Below are 27,985 nucleotides of genomic sequence, written 5' to 3'. Positions count from 1 at the left end.
AAAGTGCTCACCCAAGGCTGGTCTGGTTTTCCATGTAGCTCTGCCACTATTAGATGTATGATCTTGGTTGTTACTTCACCTCCTAGGGCCCCAGTCTCTGCCATCTCTATGAGCCTGTGTTTATGACTGTACTGGCTTCTGACTCTTCCTATAGTTTCAAGAGGTCTTGAGTGGAAGGGCTAGGTCTTTGAAATATTTAATACATTTTACTCGTTGGCTGGTAGGTTTAGCACACGTTCCTTTTTTTTTTTTTTCTTTTTGAGACAGGGTCTCTCACTCTATTGCCCAGGCTGGAGTACAGTGGCATGATCTTGGCTCACAGCAACCTCTGCCTCCCGGATTCAAGCAATTCTCCTGCCTCAGTCTCCCGAGTAGCTGGGACTACAGGCACATACTACCACACCTAGCTAGTTTTGTATTTTTTGGTAAAGACGGGGTTTCACTGTATTGGCCAGGCTGGTTTTGAACTCCTGGCCTCAAGTGATCTACCTGCCTTGGTCTCCCAAAGTCCTGGGATTATAGGCGTGAGCCACTGCACCTGGCCTTGGCTTTTTTTTTTTTTTTTCTTCAGATAATGTCTTGCTCTGTTGCCCAGGCTGAAGTACAGTGACACAATCATGGCTCATGGCAGCCTCCAACTCCTGGGCCCAAGCATTCCTCCTGCCTCAGCCTCCCAAGTAGCTCAGAAAATAGTCATGTGCCACCATGCCTGGCTAGCATGTAACTTTTATCATAAGCTAACAAAATCACTCTTGTGCCTCTTGATATACAATGCTGTGGCAGGTGCTTTTTACAGCAGATTTGTCTCTGATCTCTCAAAATCAGCATAAATCAGCCTAAATAATGTTGGGGCATTATTTTATCCTTTTCTTGAAGGAAAGATACATATGTAAATGGTATGAATGTATACTGAAAGAGGAGAAGGCACAGAGTCATGTTCTACCCCTACAGATCATTCAGGGTATGTGTGAGACAGAGTCCTCAAAGACAGGACCATGCAGTTCTCCAGGTCCTTCTGGGATACAGAAATACTTGTATTGAATGGCTCAGGTGTGATCTTAGGAGAGGCAAGAGGCCCTTGAGATTCCAGCACTTCTAAGACCCTCTTAACTACAGCTTGGCTCTAAAGAATTGCCTCATGTCCTTCTTTCCCTCCCAACATGATCTCTGCATCAACCCCATTCTTATCATTCTGTGATCAGTGATGGTCCTCTGTCCACTCTCAGAGGATGAAGTGTTCCTCTTCCTCTTTTGGTCACTGGCTCCTCATCATCTCCCATCTCCCCAGGGACTTTATTATACCCCCTCCCCCTTTGTCTTCAACTTCTTCCTTATCCCTGGTTCTTCTTTTCAAGTCCTATGCCTGCTCAGCTCTCACTTTAAAACAAACCCTCATGCCTGCACACCTGCTCTCCCTCACCTGACTAGCACCACTTTGTCTCTCCATACTTGGTACGCATGTCACCAGCTCTCCTGGCCTCCTCTACAAGCTCATGCTTTGGCTATTCTCTGTTCCTAGAGCCCCAATGCATACCTCTAACCTCATGCTTATTCTACTGTACTGCACTTTACTTGCTTATATGTCTGACCCTCCCCCTTGACTAAATATAAGTTGAGGACCTCAACTGTATCTTTTACCTATGCTGGATTCCAACTGCCTTATATAGTGTATGCTCAAAAATGACTGTTGAATGAATAAAGTAGAAATGAACTCTAACATGATGAATGTGGCATTTGAGAGGTTGTCACCAAATCTAACTAAGGAACCTGGAATGGGACCACAGAATTCATGAGGTTTAAAACTTCAAGACCCATCTGCAGTGAGGTTTGGAGAAGTAAGTTATTCTGATATATTTCATTTTAAAAACAGCAGAATAGAACCACAGAATTCTCTTTAAAAATTACATATGCAGTACTTAGCCACTGAAGAACAAATTTTTAAATATAAAAAGCAAAAGGGAATAAAAATAACTTGTAATTCCAGATGTAGAGATGATCTCTGTTAACATTTCCATCTATATTCAACTAGACTTTTTTTTTTTTATTTTACCCTTCAAAAAGTACATGCTGATGTAAATGTTTATTTATTTATTTACTTTTGAGATAGAGTCTCACTTTGTCACCCAGGCTGGAGTGCAGTGGTGCGATCACATTTCACTGCAATCTCAACCTCCTAGCCTCAAGAGATCCTTCCACTTGATCCTCCCAAGTAGTGCAACCACTGGCATGAGCCACCACAGCTGGCTCTTCTTCTTCTTTTTATTTTTTGTATCTTTTTCCTTATGTTGGCCAGGCTGGTCTCAAACTTCTGGGCTCAAGGAATCCTCCCACCTTGCCCTCCCAAAGTGCTGGGATTAGAGGTACGAGTCACTGCACTGGGTGTGAATATATATTTAAAATGGCATCATCTCATATACACTTTTAAAATCTTACTTTTTCACTTCTAATGTGTATCTGTCCATGTCAATAAAAAACATAGCTGCAACATCCCTTTAATGTTGGTGTAGCATTAAGGCAGGTGAGGGTCATGATGAGTTTAACTAGTCCATTCTTAACTATTATACACTTAGGTTGTTTATGGTGTTTCACTATTTCAAACAATTTTTCAGCAAACATCTTTGTGCTTACATTTTTAAGCACTTACCCTATAATATGCTGAGTATACATTTCTAAGGCTAAAATGTCCTGGTCAAAAGATACAAGTTTACATTTAAAGTTTGTTATGTATTGCCAAGTTGCTCCCCAGTAAGTTGTACCAATTTACACACTCACTAGCATGTACAAGAGTATCATCTTCCCCACACCCTCACCAACATGGATATGTTCATTCTACTTACTCTTTCTCAGTCTGATTTGGTTTTTCAGGTTTTCTCAAAATTTGTATCTCATTGATTGCTAGTTAGGCTAAACATATTTTCATATCTTTGTTGCTCCCTTTTATACTTCTTTTTGAGTTACCTGTTCATATCCCCTAGTTTTATACTTGAAAAAGTTATATAAATATACACTTAAATATATAGATATATAGAAATCAACCCTCTCTCTGCTAAAAATGTGACATACAGTTTTCTTAAATTGCTATTTGTATTTTAAAACTTTATTGATGGTGCCTTTTAAAAAATCTATTTTACTATGCGTAAAGTTGAAGTGTTTTTTTCTATAGTTAATTTTTTTTTTTCCTTCAAGCTTCCTGCCTTAGGTGTCTTCCCCACATGAGACAGAGATTACCAGTTGCCTACAAACACCTTCTCCTCATCTTTTTAGCATGGGAACATTGCTGCCTTAATATATTTTTGAGCCTCCTTTGCAGCTGGGTGTGACCAGGTGACCAGTGGGCTGATGAATGCAAGTGTTGTTGTGAGCCCTGGGGTAAAGCTCCTTAAAAGTAAGGGCTGAACCCTTCTTTTCCTTTTCTGCTGTCTAGAAGGAAATAGCTAGAGCCTTGGCAGCCATCTTGGACCATTTCCATCATGAGGATGAAAGCCAAACTTGGCAGAGGGAACAGAAAGAAGGAGCCTAGAGTCCTGATGGCATCATGAGGCTGTCACAGCAGCCCTAGGCTGTCTATCTTTGGACTTCTCTTTTTTTGAGAGGATAAATAAGTTCCTATAGTCAGGCCTTTGGTAAGAACAACCCTAATCCCAAGAGAAATTCCTAACTCATACACCAACCCAAGGTTATATGTATATAATATACATATACTGTTTACATGTATATATACGTTAATACTTATCTGTATTTTCGTCTAAGTATTGTATCTAATACTTTATTTCTATGTGTACAGATGTATGACTGAAAAGATATATAACCAAGATTTAACAGTGTATGTTAAATAATAGCATTTTGGTAGACTTTTTCAAAATGAAGATTGCTAAACCCACTGGTAGATAAAATTATTAAACTGAATTTTAGGAGAGGATCTAATTACAGAGTTTTACTCTATTAGGCATTTTTTGAAGTTAGGCCAATGAACTTGACATGGAATTCTTTTATAATACAGATCTTGAGAAATAGGATTAATATCAATTTCCTTGCCTAATTGTGAGCTTTTATCCTAAGAAGTTAATTTTCAGAGGATATGACTATAAAATGTGAGACTCTACATCTAGTCAGGAATTTTCTGATAAAGGTAATTGGATACGTGTCTAAACTTGTACAATAAAGGGCTGTGGTAAAACAAAATTTTACTATAGTTTCATTAGAGTCAGAATTTCAATATTATTGGTTGTATTTATTTATCTGTTTTTGATGAAAGGGGTCTCACTGTGAGGCTCAGACTGGTGTGGAACTCCTGGGCTTAAGCAATCCTCCCACCTCATACTCCTAAGTAGCTCGGACCATAGGTACACACCACCATCCCCACCTTTGGTTTTAAAATAGGTTTTGACTGTAGGTGTAAAATGTTTTCTTAAACTTAACACATATTACTCCTACTTCTATAAAAGCTAGTTAGATATTGGTGTTCAATTTAATGTAACTAGTATTTCCTTAACTACAACATATTAAATACCTGCTATGTATTAATATTTAGTTTCAAAATGACCTATGAGACAGGCAATATAATTCCTATTTTAGAGAGGACATTGAAGCTCAGAGGTGTTCATTCACTTGTCCGAGGTTACTCATAGGCTGACTGGAAAGAAAAAAAAGCTTCTGAAAGCTGTTGACTCCAAAGCCTGAACTCCTGGCTACTCATTTTAGACCCTGGGTTAGGCCTGCAGGAGATAAGAGATGAGTAAGACACAGTTTTCCACAGGCAATGTTAAAGAAAAATTAGAACTTACCTGCTTCACACAGGTTCATTATGTTAATACGAGTGGGCAGAGAACTGCCTTTTGAATTTGCTGCAGACACAGCCACAGCCCAATTTCCGGTTCTAGAAATGACTGTGGTCCAGGAGGTGTGTCCTGTGATGTTCTGTGTCATAACTTTCCCTCCTGTCAGCTCCTGCAAGGTCACCTGATAGTGGAGAATTTTTCCTCTTGCCTCTGAGACACTCAGATTCTGCAACAAGACACATTTATTCACTATTTACTCCCAGACAAGATCACTGAGGCTCTGTGCCTGGACCTCATGGATACAGAGGTACCAGGCAGCTATAGCTGAGTGACCTTTTTATTCATATCATCTCATGTTCCCCGCTATACACTTTTATGCAACACCCACCTTCCCCTCCCTGCCATTTAGTAAATAAAAAATCAGTTAATGTTTTTAAAAGATAATTCTTAAGAACACATTGATTTTCTTTTTTGCTTTAAAATGAAACTTACTAATAGTAGACAACTTGATCACATCCAATAGAACAAGTGTAGACTCTCAACTCAGAAGATCTGGATTTGAGTTCCAGCTCTACTGTTTACACAGCCCAAGGGCAAGGCACTCAGCCTCCCTGAGTCTCCATTTCTAAATCTGTAAATCTCACACACACATAACCTTTTCTACAGGAAGTGCACTGCTGCTCAAGACATCAAACAGAAGATTTTCAAGAGCTAAACTAGTAAAATCTTCATTTAGTGAATTGAATTAGCCATCTGTGCTAGGAAACTAAGACACTGTTCATAAACGTGTGACTAACAACATTTGGAACTGCAAAAATTCCAATTGAGATCATTTGGGAGCAATCCCAGAAAGTAAGCAGAGAACTAATTATTTGTATTATAACCCTGTTTTGACAAGGACCATGGGAAACAGAAGCATAGAATACGGAGAGTTGTCAAGTCTAGCACTGGCGGTGCCCGTCCATGCCTAATACAAGTAGAGGAAGGCTTGCTCCCCAGATTCAAGTGCTACAGTTTTCTTTGCAAGGCTGTCCCTTCCATGGGTGGGGGGCCTCCAGCTGCCTTTGCTGAAAGACACACTGTAGTCAGCAAATGCCCCTTGCTTGGGTTCCTGCTCACCAAGCACTCTTCTGATAATTTGGTTTCCTTTGTCATTTATCTGTCAGGAAAGGCTGGGCTAACATGAACATCTGGTTCACTTATAATTTGTATTTTTCACTTTAAGTGAATAAATTGGCCTTCTGATTATAATTTGGCTTCTGAAACAATTAGCATACTGGGAGAGAATGTTCCAACCTGCTGACTCAAGCCTTCTGGTTGGCCCCACAGCTGCATTTCTTGCTGAAATTAGTCCATGAGCATCTAGTTTTTATATTTCCATTTCTGGAAGCTTGGTTAATGCAGGTCCATTCTGGTGACCCTACTGGATCCAAAAGGTCCAAAACTAGATCTTAAACCATGGTCAGTGTACCAGGTGGATGTCATGTTGCTGTGGGCCCTTTTGTGTGGACATTCTGCTTTCCCTAAAATCAGCATTTCAAACATCTATCGTTGCTGATCTCATAGGTCTGTTGTATGGATTAGAATAAGCAAATGCTTTTTAGAGTAGGATGTTCTAAACTATTATTATTAAATATGCCCTTGGTCAGGGGAGAAAAACAATAAATTAAAGCAGATACTGGCAAGGGAAGACCATCCCCTCAGCTATCTCTCACTCCATCCTTCCCTATCTGTCTCTTCTGCAAGGCCAGAGATAGGACTATTACCTCCATTCACACCCCAAGTTTTCCAACCCTAAGGTACTTCCCAAGAGTTAACTGAGCTCACAGAACTCTTCTTTGTGGTCAGGGACCCAAGAGGCTTCAGTCCCATGCTAACATTGCAAACCAGTCTTATTATCTCCCTCCCACTGTTCTTCATAGACATCCCAGAAATCTCAATTAATATAATAGTAAAGTGCTGAAGGAAGGGGTGAAATGTTATCTTGGATCCAATGATTATGCATAGTGACTGCTGTGAAAATCTAGCTGATCACAGCGGTCTAGTAAATAGGGGTGTGGCTCTGACAGATCATGAAGATTTCCAGAGGGCATGGACCCAGACTCTTACATTTTCCCCTTCACATCCCATATTTTAGAGTTGAAAGTATCAATGGAAAGGTGGGAGTGGGATGGAAGTAGTTGGACAAGTAAATATGGTATCCCATGGGTTAGGCTGATACAAGATGTCAAACTCAATTTTTGGAATAAAGATTATCCTTTCTTAGGTAATTGGTCTCCTTAATCAAAATGAAAAACAAGCCTAACTGGTCCAACAGGGTCCATGGAACAAAAAACTTAAATGAGCCAGTAGGAAAACAGATATTTAGCCACTTATTCTCCTGAAGCAACTGTATAATCAGTATGCAGAAAACAGTATAATCAGTTCGGGTGTTTTTTTTTGTTTTTTTGGGGGGGCAACGTAAAGTTTAAAAATGGTGTATGTAGTCCATCACTCCTGGATTATGCCTTGCCCTGATGGAAGGAAATATCAAGGAACCACCAAACTGGAAATGAATCTACAGATTAACAATTAATTCAATGATTCATTTTATAAGTGGGAAAACAGGGGCCCAGGGACATGAAGTGACTTGCTTAAGGCCATTCAATGGACAGACGAAGAAGGTAGGTGCAGAATCCAGAGCTCTCGACTTCTAGGCCAGTGTTCCCTCTGTTATGACGTGCTGCTCCCTATTTAGACAAGCCTGAGACAATGAACTGGTAGGAGTGGGCAGCCGCGTTTCATAGTTGAAATTCCCAGCTACCCTTGCAGCCCAAATTGCAAAGCAACTTCTCTAACTGTGATGTTTGATACATTCTGACATGCAGCACGAACAGGCACATGAGTTCATCAGTTTGGGGAGGATGGAGACCGAGAATCTCTTTTTTCCCAGAATTAGCAGGTTCTGAGTCACAGGAGACAAGCTGTGAGCTCAGAAGGACTGCAGACTGGAGGAGCCCGCCGACTCTTCCCAGATCAACTTATTTGTATGCTGGTGCTGCTGGTTTGGGTGAATGATAAAGGAAAGACCAACATTCATTGGGCTATACCATGAGCCAGGAGCTTTATGTCTAATGTCCCATTTAGTCCTTGTAACTCTCCATTCTGATTCTGAGGATGTTGAAGCTTGGGGAAGTTAAGGAATTGTTTCAAATAGCCCCACAGAAAAGTAATATGAGATTTTTGAGTGCCCTCTGGTGGATGTGAGAGTGGTGTGCAGTATCCAGAACGTGTCTGGCATCCCTGGGAGTGTCTCCAAGACCTGTCACCTCTCGTACCTTCTCTGGCAGTGCTGAGAATGGTCTCAGGCTAGTGTTCCTACTGTCATTGTCACCTTCTCCTATTGGTAAGAGTATGCTATAAAAGAACTACAGTCCCATTGCCTCTCTCCTTCAGTTTTCTTTCTGCTCTGTCCTGTGGGAAATGATTTAAATTTATTATGGAAAGCCTTTCTGACTTGGCTTTGTCTGAGAACTGAAGAGTGAACAGCTCTCTCAGTAAACCTACTGTAAGAGTTCTGCTGCCTGAAAAAGCTTTCAGCATTAAAAACATGGTACATGTAATCCATGACAGGACAAAATCTGACACATTTCAGAATGCAATGCATCTGTTTTTATTTTAATTAAAAATCTATTGGAGGAGGGGTGTCTCCATGAATTGGTAAATCATTTCTTCTTAAGATTTAAAAAACTTACTGAACTTCTCATAAAGTAATGCTCTACTTCTGAACTTCCCCTGATGCAAATAATAAAGAAAAAAATCTGTTAGCGCTTAGCCTATATCAAAGAAGAGGGCCTATAATCTAGACCATAGAAAGCTGGGCGAATCTGAACACTATTAATCACAGCTTTTCTTTCTTTTGATTCTGGCTTTGGAATACTGCTGACTTTGATTTTTTTCTTATTAGAGCAGATCATTGCTTTCTTGCTCTACCACATAGCAGCTGTATGACCTTGGGCAAATTATTTTCCCTCTTTGAGCCTCAGTGCCCTTATTTATAAAATAAGGTACTGTCATGTGCAGTGTAGGCTTACTGGAGCATTCAATGAGTTAAGGGAGGTAAACTGTTTTAAAGAGTGCTTGGCACATGTTAAGATTCTTGGCGACTCCCCTTCTTTCAGTTACTCTAAAGTAAGATAAAAATATCATGATTGGCACTTTTGCAACATACTTACATGACTCTTCTACCAGTCTCTGAAGAGCTAAATCATCTTGACTCTTGGCTTACTCTTCAGTTCTATATGGAAGTCTCACCAATGCCATTCAGTTGGTTACAAAATACACGTAATTTGTAAGTTTTTGTGGGCATCTTGATTTTAAAACTCATGACTGCCTTCTGCAACCCCAGTCCAAATGAAGAAGTGATTCAAAAGACAACCCTCAGCCGTGTGCGGTGGCTCACACCTGTAATCCCAGCACTTTGGAAGGCCGAGGTGGGTAAATCACTTGAAGTCAGGAGTTCAAGACTAGCTCACCCACCATGGTAAAACCCCGTTTCTACTAAAAATACAAAAAATAGCTGAGCATAATGGTGCATGCCTATAATCACAGTCACTCGAGAGGCTGAGGTGGGAGAATTGCTTGAACCCAGGAGGCAGAGGTTTCAGTGAGCTAATATCGCACCATTGCACTCCAAACTGGGTGACAGAGAACCTGTCTCAAAAAAAGAAAAAAAAAAGACAACTCTCACCTAGACATTTAAAAAAACACTCCATTAAATTGTCTATCTAAGGATCTATTTTCCCACTAGCACCCTCAATGTCATGCACAATGTTTGCCTCATAACAATAGCTTAACACTTTTCACGATTTCATTAATCTTCACAACAACTTCACATGATCTGCACTTTACTCATGGGTAAAATAAGTAACGGAGAGTTTAAGCACTTTGCCCAAGAACACCCAGCCAATAAGTAGTGAAGCTGGAACTCAAACCCAGGTGACACAGCTCTACCAAGGGGTGAACTCTTAGCTGCTGGACCATGCTAGCCCTTCCTACATACTCCCCAGTGTTCTGCAATACTGAACTGTCTTAACTGATAGTCAGACCTCTTGGTGGTGATCCTGGCATAATGATTTCTATCTTGTTTGACAGCTAGAAAAACAGAAAAATAAGAGAAACTTTCATGAAAGCAAAACTTTAAAATGCCCTTTCCATCTCTCCTTTCTATCTTCTGTTAATTGTTGGCTACCTACTCTCTTATTTTTTTGCACTGGCCACATTCTGCTATCCAATCAAAATTCCCTACTTTCAGCTGGCATAATATGTTTGACTAGTAAGTATAGAAAAGCAGCCCTTTCTTTCCAAAAATATCTTTGGAAATGCTGTGCCTGCCTGTGACGGGCCGGGATTGGGAAGGGGGAGATAGAGTTGAATATTGCAACAAAACAATCTCAATTGTACCATCTGCTGCTTTTGTATTTAAATATTGATTCTGAGATTGGATAGCTCCTATAATTATTTAAACGCCCCAAGCTCCTGGCAGCCAATCCTCACTAGGGATTTACAATAGACCTCTGTCCTACATCAATATAAATCAGGTCCCAAATAATACTTTCCACTTTTAACAAGGCTTTTTCATATTAGGAGGCCAAAGAATTCATCACTTCGGTGCAATGTGATATAGGTTGGAATATTCTGCATATGAGAGAGAAATACAAGGAGAAAGAGACAAAGCGAATGTACTAATAAGCTGTTCCTTGCACAACAGTGTCTCTAAGGCTGTGCCGTAAATTGGTATACGGGGCTTGCTTATCTTTCTTTCCATATTCTGTGGTTTGAGGGTAGCTGTTTGTCAAAATGAATTACCTCGTATAACAAATAAAAAACACTAAATATTTTTCCCACTTTTGGAACCAAGAGTGTTCTTTCTTTCTTTTCTTTTATTTTTTTGAAATGGAGTCTCACACTGTCATCCAGGCTGGAGTGCAGTGGCATGATCTTGGCTCACTGCAACAACTCTGCTTCCCGGGTTCAAGGGATTCTCCTGCCTCAGCCTCTCGAGTAGCTGGAATTATAACTGTATGCCACCATGCCTGGCTAATATTTTTGTATTTTTAATAGAGACAGGGTTTGGCTGGTCTCAAACTCCTGAGCTCCGGTGATTCTCCCACCTTGGCCTCCCAAAGTGCTGAGATTACAGGCATGAGCCACCATGCCTGGCCTGAGTTTTCTTAATTCTCTCTGTATTGCTCTCAAAACACAGGAGCTGTGCTGTTGAATATAGGAGGGAGCCCCTAGCTGTAGGAAGTCATGGAGCCCTTGAAACATGGCGAGTCCGAGCCAAGATGTGCTACTGTCTGGAGAGTGACATCTTAAGCAATGTGCCCATACTGGCACTTAGTAGACACACCAGTTTTTGAAGATTAGGTAGGATAAAAAGGTTATAAAATATCTAAATAATTTTAAAAACTGATTACATGGTGAAATGACAATGTTCTGGATCTACTGGATTAGATAAAATGTATTATTAGGCCAAGAGCCGTTGCTCATGCCTGTAATCCCAGCTCTTGGGGAGGCTGAGGAGGGAGGATCACTTGAGGCCAGGAGTTTGAGACCAGTCTGGTCAACATGACAAAATCTCATCTCTACTAAAAATATAAAAATTAGCCAGGCGTGGTGGCACACACCTGTAATCCGAGCTACCTGGGAGGCTAAGGCACGAGAATCACTTGAACTTAGGGGGTGGAGGTTGCAGTGAGCCAAGATCACACCACGGCACTCCAGCCTGAGCGACAGAGGGAGACTCTATCTAAAAAAAAAAAAAAAAAAAATTATTAAAATTAATTTCACCTGTTTCTTTTTACATTTAAAAATTTGGCCACACAAAAATTTTTAAATCATGCATGTGGCTCACATTTGTGGCTTGCGGATATTTCCATGGAACAGTGCTTCACTAAAGTAATCCTTTCCGTGCCAAATCCATAGAGGTGTCCCTCTCTGATTGCTCACCACTCCCCGGCTCCACTAGGCGGGCTCAACCATCATCCCTCCAGTTGAACCTGGAACTGCTCCCTAACACCCAAGTGTCCTCAGCATCCTGCTCCTACTCCTGTCCTCTTGCTGGACTCTGAGCTCCAGGACATGAGGACTGGATTTGTCTTGTTCACTTTCATATCCCAGCTATGCAGTACAGTGTCTAATACTAAAGAGGAGCTTTCATATATTTCTTTGAGCGAAGGAATGAGCTTAACATGAGTATTTCTCTTCCAGACTCACGGCCTCAAACAAATTTCAAAAGTTTGTTTTGAAACAAGATATCATGATAACGAGAGGATGCTAAAGAAATTAAGAGAGGAAACTTGAAAGGCTAATGTGGCTTTACCTGGTTCTCATATCTTTTTCATATATATATGAAAGGTGGTTTTCTTCTAAAAATATACATGCTGTTTTAACTAGAAAAGAAGTATATGCGAATCATGAATTGAGATAATTAAGGAAAGGATACAATGTAAAACAGTACAGAAGGAGAGGAGAAAGGAAGTTTGAGGGAGAGGATTGCTAAAAACCCCCTTTTGTAAAGGGGCCTAATCTAACCCTGGGGCTGTTTGTAATCAAGCAACATTTTTTACCTTTATTGCATTTATGGTTTTAACAATACCCAGGTATTTTTGTTTCATTTCATAGATTAGGCTGTACTTTTTGGCTTCAACATTGAAAGTATTTTTCCTCTCAAAAATAGCTATGGGCCAGGTATGGTGGCTCACGCCTGTAGTCCCGGCATTTTGGGAGGTTGAGGTGGGCAGATTACTTGAACCCAGGAGTTCATGACCAGCCTGGGCAACACGGTGAAACCCTGTCTCTGTGACAAACAAAAATTAGCTGGGCGTGGTGATGCATGCCTGTAGTCTCAGCTACTTGGGAGGCTGAGGTGGGAGGATCACTTGAGCACAGGAGGTGAAGGCTGTAGTGAGCCGAGATTGTGCCACCGCACTTCAGCCTGGGGGACAGAATGAGACCCTGTCTCAAAAAAAAAAAAAAAAAAAAAAGCTATGATTTTAAAAAGTAGTACAAGATATTTTTGAGGAAATGGTACTTTCGGGAGAAACTAAGGCATGGGCAAAGAAGTGACAAACCATAACAAAGCAAAGGTCTCCTTCACCAACATCCTCACACACTGACACATGCTCCCATTCATACACACACACTCACATACCTACACATTCACACCCTACTCACATATGCCCACACTCCCACACCTTCCACACACTCACACACATCCTTACACTCACATGCATTCACACCCACACTCAGACACATACTCCCACCCCAACCCCCCGGGGCTGCACCCTATCAGCACGGGGTTGTTCTCTAATGTAAACATCCTACAAAAGTGAAAGGCCATCTCACATTTCCTCATATGCCAGAGAAATGTGCTCTCACTTTATTCACAGACAAATGGGGTTTTACTTGGGGCTCCCTTTGATGTCAATGCATGAAATTTCCTTCTTTGCAGTGGTGGGTGTTTCTTGCATTTGGTTTCCCAGAGTTGCTCAAAGGAAAAAAAAAAAAAACCACCACACATGCTCTTGCTGCCTTTCCCCAGTGAGGTATGACTTGGGCCCTGTCACAAAGTGATCTGGCTGCAGAGTTTTCCTTCTAGCCTGACACTTAGATGAGTCCCTTGTACCATGGCATTCCCTTGAATTCCCAAGCCTGCCTGAGAGCGGCATGAGGAATCCCTGTTAGAGGCTGGGATAAGAGCGAACTCAAATCACCTGAAATCCCCTCACTGGAAATCACCTCTTGAAACCTCAGTTTCCATGTTTTAAACTGTGGGGTGAGACTATATGACAGTTAAATCCCTTTGGCTCTAGAGGTCTATAACTCTGTGGTCTATAACTCAGGACTGCTCAGTAACTCTGGTCAGTGTTTCCATTCCCACCCCTAGTTGAGTCACCTGTTCGGGGCCATTAAAGAAGCCCAGGTTTGACAGAAAAGGACTTAATCCTGTGACAATTTAGGACTGGATCCAACTTTCCTTGGGGAGCCTCTTAGACTAGAGAGTCGCTGAAGGTTTTGAGGTTGGCTTGTGATGACCACCATCTGACATTAAGTTATAGAAGCTTCTAGTGCTTACCTTTTTGCCCTTTCTCTCTCTCTCTCTCTTTCTTTTTCTTTCTTTCTCTTTCTCTTTCTTTCTTTCTTTCTTTCTTTCTTTCTTTCTTTCTTTCTTTCTTTCTTTCTTTCTTTCCTTCCTTCCTTCCTTCCTTCCTTCCTTCCTTCCTTCCTTCTTTCTTTCCCTTCTTTCTTCTCTCTTCCCTCCCTTCCTTCCTTCCTTCCTTCCTTCCTTCCTTCCTTCCTTCCTTCCTTCTTTGTCTTGCTCTGTCACCCAGGCTGGAGTACTGTGGCATGATCTCAGCTCATTGCAACCTCTGCCTCCCGGGTTCAAGGGATTCTCCTGCTTCATTCTCCCAAGTAGCTGAGATTACAGGTGGGCATCACCACACCCAGCTAAATTTTTTGTATTTTGGTAGAAACAGGGTTTCACCATGTTGGCCAGGATGGTCTCAAACTCCTGGACTTAAGTGATCTGCCCACCTCGACCTCCCAAAGTGCTGGGATTATGGGTGTGAGCCACTGCACCTGGCCCTTTTTGGTTTCTTATTATAAGCCAGTTACAACTCCAAGCATCCTTCCTGGGCCCACAGTTCTGTCTACACAAAAGGAAACATTTTCTAAACAATAAGAGATGTTCAACCATGGCATGGGCAGACTACAAAGTGAGATTCTTCCTGTCCCAGAATGTCCCCACTGAGACATCTGCCTGTCCTGGCAGGAGTAGGAACCATGTTTATAATGAAAGGAAGGCTGAACTAGAGGAGCTTTGAAGTTCCTCCAAATTCTAAGACCTCATTATAGAACCTAAACCTTGTGAAGATAGAAATAAAATCAAGGCAACAGAGAAGAAATCACATACTCACATTTACCAAGCATCACTTGTGGTCAACTCATACTTATTTTGACTTCACTCTGGTGCTGTTTTCAGAGAACCATGATGATGTCCGCTATAAACTCTGTTACAGTGAGAAGCACGCAGGCATGGAGCTTTCACCATTAGGATAAACATGCATCATGCAGCACCTTGAATTTTACACTGGTGGCCCTCATGATTTTTACATTTGTGTCCTCTCATTTGCTGATCCCCACAATGGTCTTGTCAGCTTTGCAGATACTGGTATCATTACCCTCATTCTACTGAGAAAAACCCTTGAGTTGAGAGGCGTGGAATAGATTAACACGTAGCATATCTTTCCAGATCACTGTTGAGGACATTTTTGGAGGAGAAACCTTTACATGAGAGGAGGAATTTTGGTTTTAACCAGTCACTTGCTCATGAAAAGGAAATAAATTAGGCTGGGTTCTTCTATGATATTCACAAATTATGACTGTTCTAAATGTCCTGCTTTGAGAATTGTCTTGCTATTAAAAGTAGATTCATTTCAAAATAAATTTTGAGCTGCAGTGTTGGTTTCAAAGTGAAGAGCTTGATCATGATTCACCAGGCTATTTATAGTAGTCTCCTCTTATACCAGACATTTTATGTATGTATGAGAGAGACCGGGAGGAGAAAGAAGAAGAAATAACTCATTTCTTAAAACCAAAGAAGAGTGCAGTGATCAAAACCCATTGTGTGAGCCCCATCAGAGGACTTGATAATTGTTATTCTTACTCTTCTGGTTTTGTGCTCATTCAGATTCATAATTCCAAAACTTCCTATCCTTAACTGGAAGAGCTGTAGTGAAGAGGATGTGAGTTCTGAGAAATAAAGAGTGCAGTTCACCTGGAAACCTCTTATGAGTATGCCAATCAGTAGCTCAATTCGAATCGCACAGCATTTCCCTTCATCATGACTCAAAGATGAGTCACGATGCAGCAGTTCTGGATAAGGTTTCAGTCTCGGGTCTGTGCTTAGTAGCTGGGTGACTTTGGGCAAGAACTTCCTCTCTTTCCTCTCTCTGATACTCATTTTTTCATTCATTCATTCATTCGTTCATTTGTTTTCTCATTTACTGGTAAGTGGGTATACCAGTACTTACCTCAGGGGATTTTTGTGAGGATTAAATAAAATGGCAATGCCAGCTTTCAGTGCTTTGTGAAACTTTCATATTCTATGATAATGTCAGGCTTCACTGTGTTCTGGAAAGTTGTCTAATTTACTACTGTTTTACTACCATTCCTGAGGAAGGGCTGCTTTCTATTCCTGTTTGTACAATTTTCTTTTCTTTTTTTTTGAAATGGGGTCTTGCTCTGTCACCTAGGCTCGAGTGCAGTGACATGATGTTGGCTCACTGCAACCCCTGCCTCCCGGGTTCAAGGGATTCTTATGCCTCAGCCTCCCCAGTAACTGGGATTACAGGTGCACGTCACCATGCCTGGCTAATTTTTGTATTTTCAGTAGAGACGGGGTTTCACCATGCTGGCCAGACTGGTCTCTAACCGCTGACCTCAAGTGACCTGCCTGCCTTGGCCTCCCAAAGTGCTGGGATTACAGGCGTGAGCCAGTGCACCTGGCCTGTTTGTATTATTTTCTACCACTCTTACTATTCCTAAAGTAGGGCAGCTTTCTTTCCTCCTTCTCCCTCTTCAATGACCTAAAAAACAGTATTAAATATCCACATCCACAGCTTTTTCATCTTTTGTTTCCCAAAGAGTGAATCAGTGAAGTGACATGGTCACTGCTGGACATATTTATGTAGGAGAGATGGGGGTGGGCAGAAAGGGGACAACAGTCAGAAGAGATGATGCAGTTGGGGTCAGAGGGTGGAAATGCCAGGGATGGAAAGAGACCTTGATCTCACAGGAAGCGGGATTGAAATGATGTGACTGTGTGGAAGAAGGAACTCAGCTCTCACCCCTATCCACCAAAGACACATGACACTGTGGTGTATCATGAATAGGTCTGAGAAAATGAGCTCTAGCAAAGTCATTGAAGCCTCATATAAAAGCCACTATGCAAATAGGTCTTTTTCTGCCTTGAAACTAATATTATTCCCTCGAGTTTTAAGTTGACACTTAAAACTTACCTTCCAAAAAAGAGAAATCTGTTGTCTATTGTAGTCAATGTGTCGTTTCATGTACCAGACATCTAACATCCCAGTGGGCTCTGTTTCAAAGGAGAAAAAAAGACGTATTTTCATATATTTACTCAGTAGAAAAGCTTTGAAAGTTAGCTGGTCATTCAGCAAACGATTCTGGAAGAGTAGAATTAGAGGATAACTGCAATTATCTGTGTGTGTCCCAGTATTTTTTTTTTCTTGTTTAACAATGAACATATGTATCTTTGGCCAAAAAGTTAGAAAAACAAGGTTACCTTAAAAACAAATTTTAAAAAAAAGGTGAGCAATTTGTTTCTTAACTTATTCTTTTTTTTTTTTTTTTCTTTTTCTTTTTTTAGACAGGATCTCACTCTGTTGCCCAGGCTGGAATGCAGTGGCACGATCTCGGCTCACTGCAATGTCCACCTCCTAGGCTCAAGCAATCTTCCTGCCTCAGCCTCTTGTATAGCTGGGATTACAGACGGTGCCACCAGGCCTGGCTAATTTCTGTATTTTTTGTACAGACAGGATTTCATCATTTTGCCTAGGCTGGTCTCGAACTCCTGAGCTCAAGCAATCCACCCACCTTGGCCTCCCAAAGTGCTAGGATTACATAGGCAGGAGCCACCGCACCCGGCCTTAACTTACTCTTAAAACGTGTTATTAAAATAACCCAAGGAAAGTACATGTGGCTTTAGCACCATAAGACAGAGCAAAAAAATAAAAATAAAAATAAAGTTTATGTGGTTGTTGTTGTTTTTTTTACTAGAATGCAGAAAGAATTCTCAACAGAGAAGATATAACTCATATAGAAAAACACTTTTTGGTTTGTAAAAATACACTAATATGAATTACAAACCTTGTGTTCATCTCCATTCCTAGACTTATCATGTTATAGTATAATTATTTGGTTTGTGATCATTAGACAATGATCTGCTTAAAGGGAAGTCGTATCTCATTTAATATGCCACATACCCAGCACAGCACTTAGAATATAATAGGCTCCTAATAATTGTTAAATAATGAATGAACAAATCATGTGATATTATCTATTTAATGCCAAAACACAGGCTGAACTGATTAAATAAATAACCACCAATCTGTAAGACAATGGTCAAATATGGCCCAACTTAATTTCAACCAAACATATTGCAAAGAGACTAAATAATCAACTCCTGTGTGTATGTGTGAGTGTGAGTGTGTGTGTGCATGAGTTCACGCTCACGTGAGTGAGTGAAGTCATTTTGTTTTCCCTACCATCAAGTCACTTAGATTTGTTTTGATTTACAGCCAGGAGTGAAACCAATAGAAACAACAACTCCTGAAAACAGGCTTCAGCTGCACAAAGCTAATTTCCTCAACAGTAAAACTTAGAGTGTATTTGAGGGGAGGCTGCACTGGGGTTTTTTCTAGGTTAGAAAGTGCCATCTAACCAGACAGAAATTTCTACAAAATTAAGTCCCACCACCTGGATAACAGGAGATAAGAGAAGAGCAAAAGAGAAAGAAAGGGAGCGTAAGTACCCGCACATGGAGGGCAGGTGCTGTGTGGGTCCATCCACAGCTCCATCTCCTGTTCTCTTCAAACCCATGATGCAGCTTCAGTGCAGTAGTCAGCGTGAGCTTCAGAGCCAGGTCTGCAGGGTAAGCCCAGCTCTGTGACTTTGAACAAATGCTAACCACATCCTTCGGCTAGCTCCCTCATCTGTCAGATGAGGGTGATAATTCCACACATCACACGGGGCAGAGTGGGAATTTCAGTGGAGCGTGCTGACACGTGGTGAGTGCTCAGCAAGAGTAGCTCTTGTTGTTTCCCGCATTTGAAAACGGAAGTGCTGAAAGGTTAAGGAACTTGCTTAAGGTCCCAGAACTAATCATCAGAGATGCCAGGCTTTGAACACAAATCTGTTTTATCCCAAAGCCCATAGCCTTGGCTCTGCACTGTGCAGGTGCCTGGCTCTGAGAAAGCTGATGGTTTCTCTGTGGTACTTCCATCCCTCATCAGGTGGGCCTTCTTTTTGTTTTATCTTCTTCCTTTGTCACTTCCTTTTCCTGCCTCTCTTGCTCTACTTTCTTTTTTGTTTTTTTTTCTAAACATTCACTTCTTTTCTTTCCTCTCCTTTCCAGTAGTGGTAGTATTTATCTTTGCTGTGAGGACTTAGAGGTAAGAAATGCTTATGTAAAACATTTTGAAAATGCTCTTAATTCTCCAGGAATATGAAGAGTGGCCCAGGAATCAAACCTGGGACTTCTATCTGCTAGCTTAGATGCAAAAAGAAAAAAAGCACAGGCAAGAAAGGAAAGGGGAATGACATTCACTAACCACCTACTGTCAGGTGGTGTCTGGACACTTTATATACATCATCTCATTTAACCCTCACACAGTGCAAGGGTGCATATGATTACACCTGCTTTACAGCTGAGGACAAGGAGGCTGGCAAAAGTGAAATGATTTACAAAAGACTTGGGTCTGGTAAATGGCAAAGCTGAGGACTGAAGCCAGGTCTCGCTTTCCCTGAATACTCTGCTTTTCCCATTACAGTTCACTACATTGACCAAGATCTGAATACTCCACAAACTAGATAATCTGGATATTTGCAGAATCAGGGCTTGGAAACCTGGGTGTGCTCAGTGTCAAAGCCAGTTGACTTGTACCACAGCAGTACATGTCTTCAGTTAATTACATATTGCTAAGAAATCTAAAGGTGACACTCACTGACTCATTAAAAATCCACAACCTAACAGATTATTACAGAGCTAAGAATCAAATTCTAGAATTATACTCTTTTCACAAGGTAAACTGCAAGTAAACTGAAACGTTAATGTTGCCCACCTGCAATGTATACCTCCATAGGAGAGAAATCATTGGTTGAACTGCATAAGTCTCAAAGCATAATATTTCATGACCAGGGATGTAAATCATGCTGCTTAAAGCAACACAAGGGCTAATAGTGAGGAGAATCTTTGACATTCAACTGTCACAGAATCACTGAAAGTTCTAACCTCAATGTTATCTAGCAAAATACAGATAAAACTATTACAGGCACATGAGAAAAAAAAAGACAAAGGCCAATATGTTCAAGTGATTTCAAAAGAAATGGGTACAAATGACTAAACATACAAATATGAGAAATGGAAGTCAGATGAAACTACTCTGTCTGTAAAGGAGAAAACTGTAGGGTTAAAGTGGAAGAAGCCACTAATATGAAAAAGAGATGATCTTGCCTCAGACTTCACCGAGCAAAAGGAAGAAATCAGATGGAAATTCCCTCCTCTTTGCACCATGAAAACATTCAAACTCCCCCAACCAATTCCCTAACACAGCACTGCTACTGACGTCCTAGTGGATGAATCATCCCCACTTCCATCACAGTCCAACTCCTTAGCTAGAGTTCTGGACCCCACTCCCCCTTCCTTTATCAAAGACAGCTCTCCAGCCATTATTCCCACCTTCCCTGTGTCATTAATTTCTCCTTCTCTGCTGGACCCTTTTCATCCCTTTGCAAATACACTGTATTATCTCAGATCCTAAAAACGAAAGCAACAAAGCATTGTTTGATATCTCTGCTCTTCTTCATATAACTTCTTGAAAAGAGTTCTGAATTGTCATTCCTTCCTTCCAAGATAGGTGTTGAGCTTAGAGGAGAACAAGTGAAGGAGAGAAGGGTTTAGGGACTGTTACTGAATCTCAAACATAACACTTTCCTGTTAGTGAAAGTGTCTGATATAAATCTCTTTAGAAAGAAAATAATCATTCATTCTCAAGTCTCAGGCAAAAAGACACAAATATGATGCTTTCAAGTATAGCTAGCTTAGGGATCAGCAAACTATGGCCCATGGGCCAAATCTGGCCCTCTGCCTGTTTTAATACATCCTGTAAGCAAATAGTTTTGATAACGGTTGAAAAGAAATCAAAAGAAGAATCCTTTTTAGTGCCATGTGAAGATTACACAAAATTCCAATTTCAGCCTACATAAATAAAGTTTATTTGGAACACAGCCATGCCTGTTTGTTTAGGTATTGTCAGTGGCTGCTTGCATGTGACAATAGCACATTTAGTAATTGTGACAGATCGTATGATCCGCAAAGCTGAAAATATTTACTATCTGAGCCTGTAGAGAAAACTGCCAATCCTCCATGCCTGACTGTTATCAAATGTTTGCTATCTAAAATAGCCTCTAGTATTTAATTATTCACACCTATCTTATCTTGGCAATATTTTAAAATTACAAATGACTGCATGAATTTCCTAGCTTCTCAATGTGGGAAGAGGTGGCTGCAGCTGGTAACTTTTCATTTTCTCCCCCTTCAGGGATTATTCACCCCTCACCCCTGCTGTTACCATGTTGGGGAAAGGTTTCTCCTTTACCACTCTGCTCCCCGCCCCAAGTATGAATGAATATGCAGCGCTTCTTTTGTTGGCTGTAATAGAGTTGAGCAAGATCACAAACTGCAAATAAGACTTTTTAAAATGGCGAATGAACAGACAGAGACACCTATTGGTAAAGAGCATTAAGGAACAGCTGATTCATCAGTATTTTGGCATCTCTTCCTGGGTGTTCTAAGTGGTGAGAGACCATCTTACCTCAATACCTGTGCATATTCTCAGGCATGTCTCGGCACCTTGAGCCCAAATTCAAGAATGTTTTCCCACTAGAAGGAAAATGTGGCTGCTCTCTTCCCAGTGTCACTAGCAGGCTTGCTTTTGATGGATGCTGATTTCAAGACTGTTCTCTTAAACACAGCAAAGTTGTTTCTTTCCTCCTACCCCTTATTTTGCGGTCATTTAAAAAGTGTTTTTCAGTGATAGGAGCTGAATTTAATGACATAGGAAAGGGCCCTATGGAGTACAGGAAGCCCTCACCCACTGTTCAAATGATACAAACAACTGCGCCCAATCCACCCGGAGACGTTACATTCCTCTCAATTTTGAGAAGCAAAGGCTGCAAAAAAAATAGCTCTGTTACACAATCATTCACACTTTTAGAGAGTACCTAAAAAAAAAAAAAAAAAGCTTACTAGTAATTTTTTTTAAATGTCAAGCTCATATGAGTACACATTGAAAGGGTTAAAAGGAAGACGTGTTAAAAAAAATTCACACCTTTTAGGTTTACATCAGTTGGTGTTTCATAAAGAAACTGATGACAGAAACAGCGGGTAAGGGGTGAAAACCAAGCAGCTTAGAGAAAGAGAAAAAAGACCTACAACAACCCACAGAAAAATCAAACACAGAAAAGGGAGATTCAGAGATAGAAAGGAAACCAACAGAGCTTGGTAAAGGCGGTATATCTCAGAGTATGGGTTTCTCTCTTTATGAATACCTTCAGTGACTGAATAAGCCAGCTTCCTAAGTTCAATTCATAATCATCCATGAGTTCATAACCATAATGAGTTGCTATACTCACTGTTATGATAGTGGTTTATTTTATAGGAAATGAGAAAGTCACTGTGGTGCCTTGAAGGAATTTTAATTCAAAAGACATTTTTTAAAAAAGAAAAGAAAAACCTTTTCACACATCTCTAACTAGGTCATTATCATATGTAAGAATGGCAAGAATTCACAAGCCCAGTGTTTCCCTAGTTTATAGTTTAGCTTAATGTGACGTAACTTAAATATTTCCCAGACTACTTACTACCTTGGACATAAAATATAGCCCATTTTCAGAAATTTTTTCTGTACCACATATATAAACAAAATCTAATTCATGAGATAGTCTTTAAAAAAATTACTTTGACTATGTATAATAAAAGGATATTATAAGTAAGCTCTGGATTATAAAAGTGACAACCAGAGGGCAAGTGTTTCAACATTAATTTAAGAGATTTTATTATAAAATGAGTGGTAATAAATTATCATTTGTTGGATAAATTCACTTTTAGACAACTTTTAAAATATGTTCTGTAATCCCAGCACTTTGGGAGGCCGAGGCAGGTGGATCACCTGAGGTCAAAAGTTAGAGACCAGCCTGGCCAACAAGGTGAAACCCATCTCTACTGAAAATAACAAAAATTAGCCGGGCGTGGTGGTGCACACATGTAATCTCAGCTCCTTGGGAGGCTGAGGCAGGAGAATCACTGGAACACAGGAGGCAGAGGTTGCAGTGAGCCGAGATTGTGCCACTGCACTCTAGCCTGGGCGACAGAGCAAGACTCTGTCTCAAAAAAAAAAAAAATGCAATTAATACAAGAAATAAGGAAGATATAAGATTATTCTGCGAATTACATATTAGGTATTACATTCTGCTAAAGACCCTTCAGTTCCTTGAATGTCATTGATGTATGATTGCTAAGGATCATCAGTTATCAAAAGCCATTAGTAGCTCACAGAAAATAAATGCAACTTAATTACGAGGCTAGTTTACATGCACACATATCCATAAATTTCACAAGTAAGAATTTAGATTTTGCACGTTAATGTTACAAAAGCTCCAGATAATGAACAATGGATTATATGCCAAAAAGTTTTCCTCTAAGTCGTATTTATATAAATTATGAAAGGCTCTCTACTATATCATTAAATGAGTGCATTTATTTATTTATTTATTTATGAGATGGAGTCTTCATCTGTTGCCCAGGCTGGATTGCAGTGGCACAATCTTGGCTTATTGCAACCTTTGCCTCCCAGGTTTAAGTGATTCTCCTGCCTTAGCCTCCTGAGTAGGTGGGATTACAGGCATGTGCCACGATGTTCGGCTAATTTTTTGTATTTTTAGTATAGATGGGATTTCACCATGATGGCCAGGCTGGTCTCGAACTCTTGACCTCATGACCCACCCGCCTCAGCCTCCCAAAGTGCTGGGATTACAGGCGTGAGCCACGGTGCCCAACATAAATGAGTGCTTTTAAAAACTAATATTCAGATGGCTATTTCTTGTCTCTCCAAAGATTTAATATTGGCATAAAGTTTACATAGGCATTTTTGCTTCAATAAAATATTTTCTTATACTTCAATAACATTTCCTTCCCAATAATTACTAAAAAATAAAAATTCATCAGACTGAAAAACACATTTGATATCCTTTTCATAGCTATGGGTGGCCAGGTGGTTCTCATCTATGCAGTAAATATCAAAGGCTTGAAGTACAGTGTTATAATATTTGGACAAGAGAGGATTGCTGGATGCTGAATGTTATTTTGAAATATGTGTCTCCAGAGCCTACTTTCTTTCAAGCTTTTTGTATAGCTTATTGAGCCACATTACTTTTCATCAAATCAAAAATATAAAATATATGAAGCTTTAACAAGAAATGAGATTAATTACTGGTTATAGCTCTGTGAAATAAGTTACTGAGATAGTAAGAGAGATAAGAGTTACAACCAAGCATTATAACCAACATGACTGAGAGCAAACAGGAGTAGAACTTACCCAATGTTAAAAATGTCCTAGCGATAGAAACATATTTCCTTGAACAGTTTTAGCACTTAAGTTAATATGAAAATTAAGTTGTTAACTAATGCAGTCATACTTTTTGATTCAGCACCAGTACTTTAAAGATTTTAAAGATTCTATTCCAAAGAAATCATTACATCTTCCCCCTCTCTCCCCTTTATTCCTCCCCGATATGTATGTATATTTTGGACACATACCTTCTTCTGGTGTTTGTGCTCTCAATGTTTCACTCCAATCACTCCAACTTCCCTTATAAAGATGTAGCTTAGAGGAAATCTGAAATTCATATTCTGTAAATGGTTTTAGATCCAGCAAATCATGTCTTCCTTTGGCCTCTGTAACATTAACCTTGAAACAGATATTTTTTTAAAAGTGTCTATTAATACTAGATTGCTAATTTAAAGAATTTTAACACAAAATGAAAAAAAACCCAGGCTGTTTGATCCTATTTGTTTTTCAGACCTACCGTTAAATGAGAAGAAATATTAATGACTGTCTTACCGAATAGATATGATATTAATCTGAAATATAGCTTCTTATTAAAAATAAAATAAAATCTCCCGGGACTAAGAACCCATCTATGTAGGTTCTCGAGGGGGATCCTGAAACCAGCTGAAAAACAAGTAAAGATTGAAAACTATGAAGTTTCAAAACACTTTGGAGAACTTTCTACACTAGAGATTATTTTTTATTTGATTACAATTAGAATGTGATGAATGTTTTAACACAAACATAGAACTGGCTTTTTTTTTTAAAAACGCTTTAATTAGTTATACTCTCTTGAATATCAGCTATCTGTGGAACTGATCCTTTGTTATTATAAGCCATTGAATTTTACAACAATCCTGGAAAAAATCATAATCCCATACATTTTATTTTAAAACATGTAATACCTAATATTATATTAAATTATAGACCTTTTCTTTGGAATATTAAATTCTATATAAATCTCTGTGGACATTTCTTAATATTTCTCTTTTCAATATCTTTTTTAAATGCTAGAAAGTAATAATAGGACGGGGTTAAATAATAAGGAGAAACGAATCCTCTGTTAGAAACAAACTATAGAAAATTAATATTGGTTTACAAAAGCTTTAAAAATTTCAGAATCAGAGATCAAAATTCAAGATATTTCTTAATCAACAGAGGCTTACGTGACTTTCTGATAGTTCTCAAGTGTGTACTTTGGGATAAATATTCTTAAACTCTATATTTTGCTGTATGAAAAGACAGAGGTCTGTGCAGCAATATTAAGAACGCTTCAGTGTTTTTTTCTTCACTCTGAAGATCATTACCATATTCCAGTGCCTGCTGTTACTGGGCCGATATCTGAGTCGATTAAGCAGTACCAGTCCCTCATCTCTCCAATAAAGGGTACATCTGCTCATGGAGGAAGCCTTTTGAAATTTGATTCTAACGTCCCACGGAGGAAGAGGCCTCACTAGTAACCAGGACAAACAAAAAAGTGTGGTTCAGGATCCGTGATCAGCAATTGTCTTATGTACTGGCATGAGCTATAAAGAGTTTGACAAAACTCAGTTCTGAGATATCCAACCATCAAATTTGGTAAAATATACAAGGGAAAAGTTCCAGGCTTTAAGAAAGAATTTTTTAAAAAGCTGGATTCACTTCTGAATCTTTAAAATAATCCCCCTTAATCAAATCTCATTTTCACCAAATAACTACTACCAACATTAGTGGTAAGTTTCAACTCCACTTAATCCAATGGTTTTTTTAAAAACCAATGTGCCAAACTCAAGAGTTGCAATGACTGAGAAGCAGAGGTGGCTAGTGATGATTGCCTCAGGAGGAGAAGAAATGTTGGTAGGAAAATTCATAGCAAAGGGACAGAGGAAAAGAACAGGGGGCAAGAAGGTAGCCTAGAGATCAATGGTGTATGAAAAAAAATGGGAGGAAGCCTGAGAAGAAATGTGGTGGAAAAGTGTATAGTAAATGCCAATGATCAGACTCATCGTTAGCAGTATGTATGCAAAGAAGTGCCATGGAAAGAGGTGAGAAGCACATAGTGTGAGGCTGGAACTTCAGGCAGCCCAATTCTGCCTGGATAGTCAGAACTTGGAATGCCTGAGATTGGCCTCTGATTCAACTGGACCAATTACATTTGCTCAGGAATGTACTGGCTCACTCCAGGGTTGGAGGTAAGTATTCTCAGAGCAAGATGCACCTGTGGCTTGAGAAATTTTATTCATAGTTTGTACCTCGCTGCTCTAACCTAGCAGGCCCACATGTAGCCTATCTCACAACGATGGTTGTAGCCACAGGGGTGAAAGGACACCTCCTCCAAGAAGGGCTTGCACTAAGCATCTTGAATGACCCCACAGGACCCTCTCCTCAGTCAGGTGGTATCATTAGTAGCTGATTCTTTCATGGGATTTGAATCCAGGGACTAATTTTTCCAACAGAGAGAATAATGTTGAACATCCCACTTTGTATAGCCATCTTTATACAGCTCTAGAATCACGCACCCTTTGACTTGCATCAAAGTAACTTCTATCTTTTGCCTATGCCTGTTGGCCAGTTTCCATCAATCTCTGTCTTTCTTGAAACAACCATAAAAAAAATTTGAATGGTTTTAAAAATAATTATAAAGAACCAGTGAAATAGTGAAATAAAATGTACCTATGTCCAAGAATGTGAATGTGGATGGAAATGAAGAGGAGCTTCCAAGACTATTGACAGCGGTAACCTTGGCTGTGAAATTGGATTCAGGTGACTCAGGGGTGAGGTTGATTCCAAAGTCCAAATAGTCACAATAATGATCTTTACATTGCTTCTGCCAGGTTAAATTTTTTGGTCCACTTAACCTGTAAACAAAACACAACCACATGTAGCAAGATGTTTTATGTACTACTTTCTACTTACAGTAGAAAAGAACAAAATGTTTAAATATTTAGAATTCTAGACAATTTTTAAAGGTCAATCTTATGACTTGGTAATATACACCAGGAATATTTGTATTATATGGTCATATAAGACTATACTTCACCCAACTCCCTTTTTTAGTAGAACTGAGATGTTCTTTCATGTTCATGTAGATAGATAGGTAACCATGCCTACGCTGCTGAAATTCCCCAAACCCTGCTGTCATCTTGGCTCCCTGGGGCAGTTCCAAACATTATCCTAAGGACCGTGGCCACCTTGACATCTGCGGCACAGAACTGTCAGTTCCTAGTACAGCAGTGGCCAGAGTAGAATCCTAGGCTATTTTACCCTAATAGTGAGACCTGCATGTCGATAGATATTTCCTGCAGGTTAGAAAAAGTAAATGTACTGCAGAACCCCTCCTTTCCTCCATCTCCTCCTTACTCAGGAATAGCACAAATCATCTGGATCTTTAATGGGATCACGAAATCTACTCCAAGGAACAGAATCTCCCAGACTCTCTCTTTTCATGGACTCTTAGGTCAGCCAATGGTGCTTTAAAAAGAAACTTCTCCAAGCGAATGGAAAACTACCACAAGGAAGAGTTTATTTATGTATCATGACCCCAAGAGTCTGCAGCTGCAAAAAAGAGAAGCGATCTTATGCAACCAGTTTAACCCTACTAGAGTGGGAAAGAATAGCCATAACTTGGATCTTGGATGCACTGAAGAGAACGCTGAGTTAGAACTCAGACCCAAGACATTAGGTCTCTCATACTGTAGATGAATGAAGCATTTTTAACTATAAACATAGAAACTTTTAAAAAGGTATCTAATTGTCTAGAAGTATCTATTGCTT

The 27,985-nt window shown here is 39.9% G+C and overlaps 1 protein-coding gene across 1 annotated transcript in view; it reads right to left on the bottom strand.

Annotated features, from left to right (window-relative positions):
* IL12RB2 (interleukin 12 receptor, beta 2) overlaps positions 1 to 27,985 on the bottom strand; it is a 92,555-nt gene that overhangs the window by 45,359 nt on the left and 19,211 nt on the right. The window contains exons 5-9 of the mRNA XM_011936877.1: positions 26,885 to 27,069; positions 25,540 to 25,685; positions 24,442 to 24,592; positions 16,844 to 16,923; positions 4,785 to 5,004 (exon numbers count right to left, since the gene is read on the bottom strand). Of these exons, the coding sequence (XP_011792267.1) occupies positions 4,785 to 5,004; positions 16,844 to 16,923; positions 24,442 to 24,592; positions 25,540 to 25,685; positions 26,885 to 27,069 (782 nt within the window). The remainder of the gene's footprint in view (positions 1 to 4,784; positions 5,005 to 16,843; positions 16,924 to 24,441; positions 24,593 to 25,539; positions 25,686 to 26,884; positions 27,070 to 27,985) is intronic.

Source organism: Colobus angolensis, unplaced genomic scaffold (assembly GCF_000951035.1).
Source record: "Colobus angolensis palliatus isolate OR3802 unplaced genomic scaffold, Cang.pa_1.0 Scaffold158, whole genome shotgun sequence".
Lineage (NCBI taxonomy): Eukaryota > Metazoa > Chordata > Mammalia > Primates > Cercopithecidae > Colobus > Colobus angolensis.
Note: the sequence above shows the minus strand (reverse complement) of the source record. Positions and strands in the feature narration are given on the sequence as shown.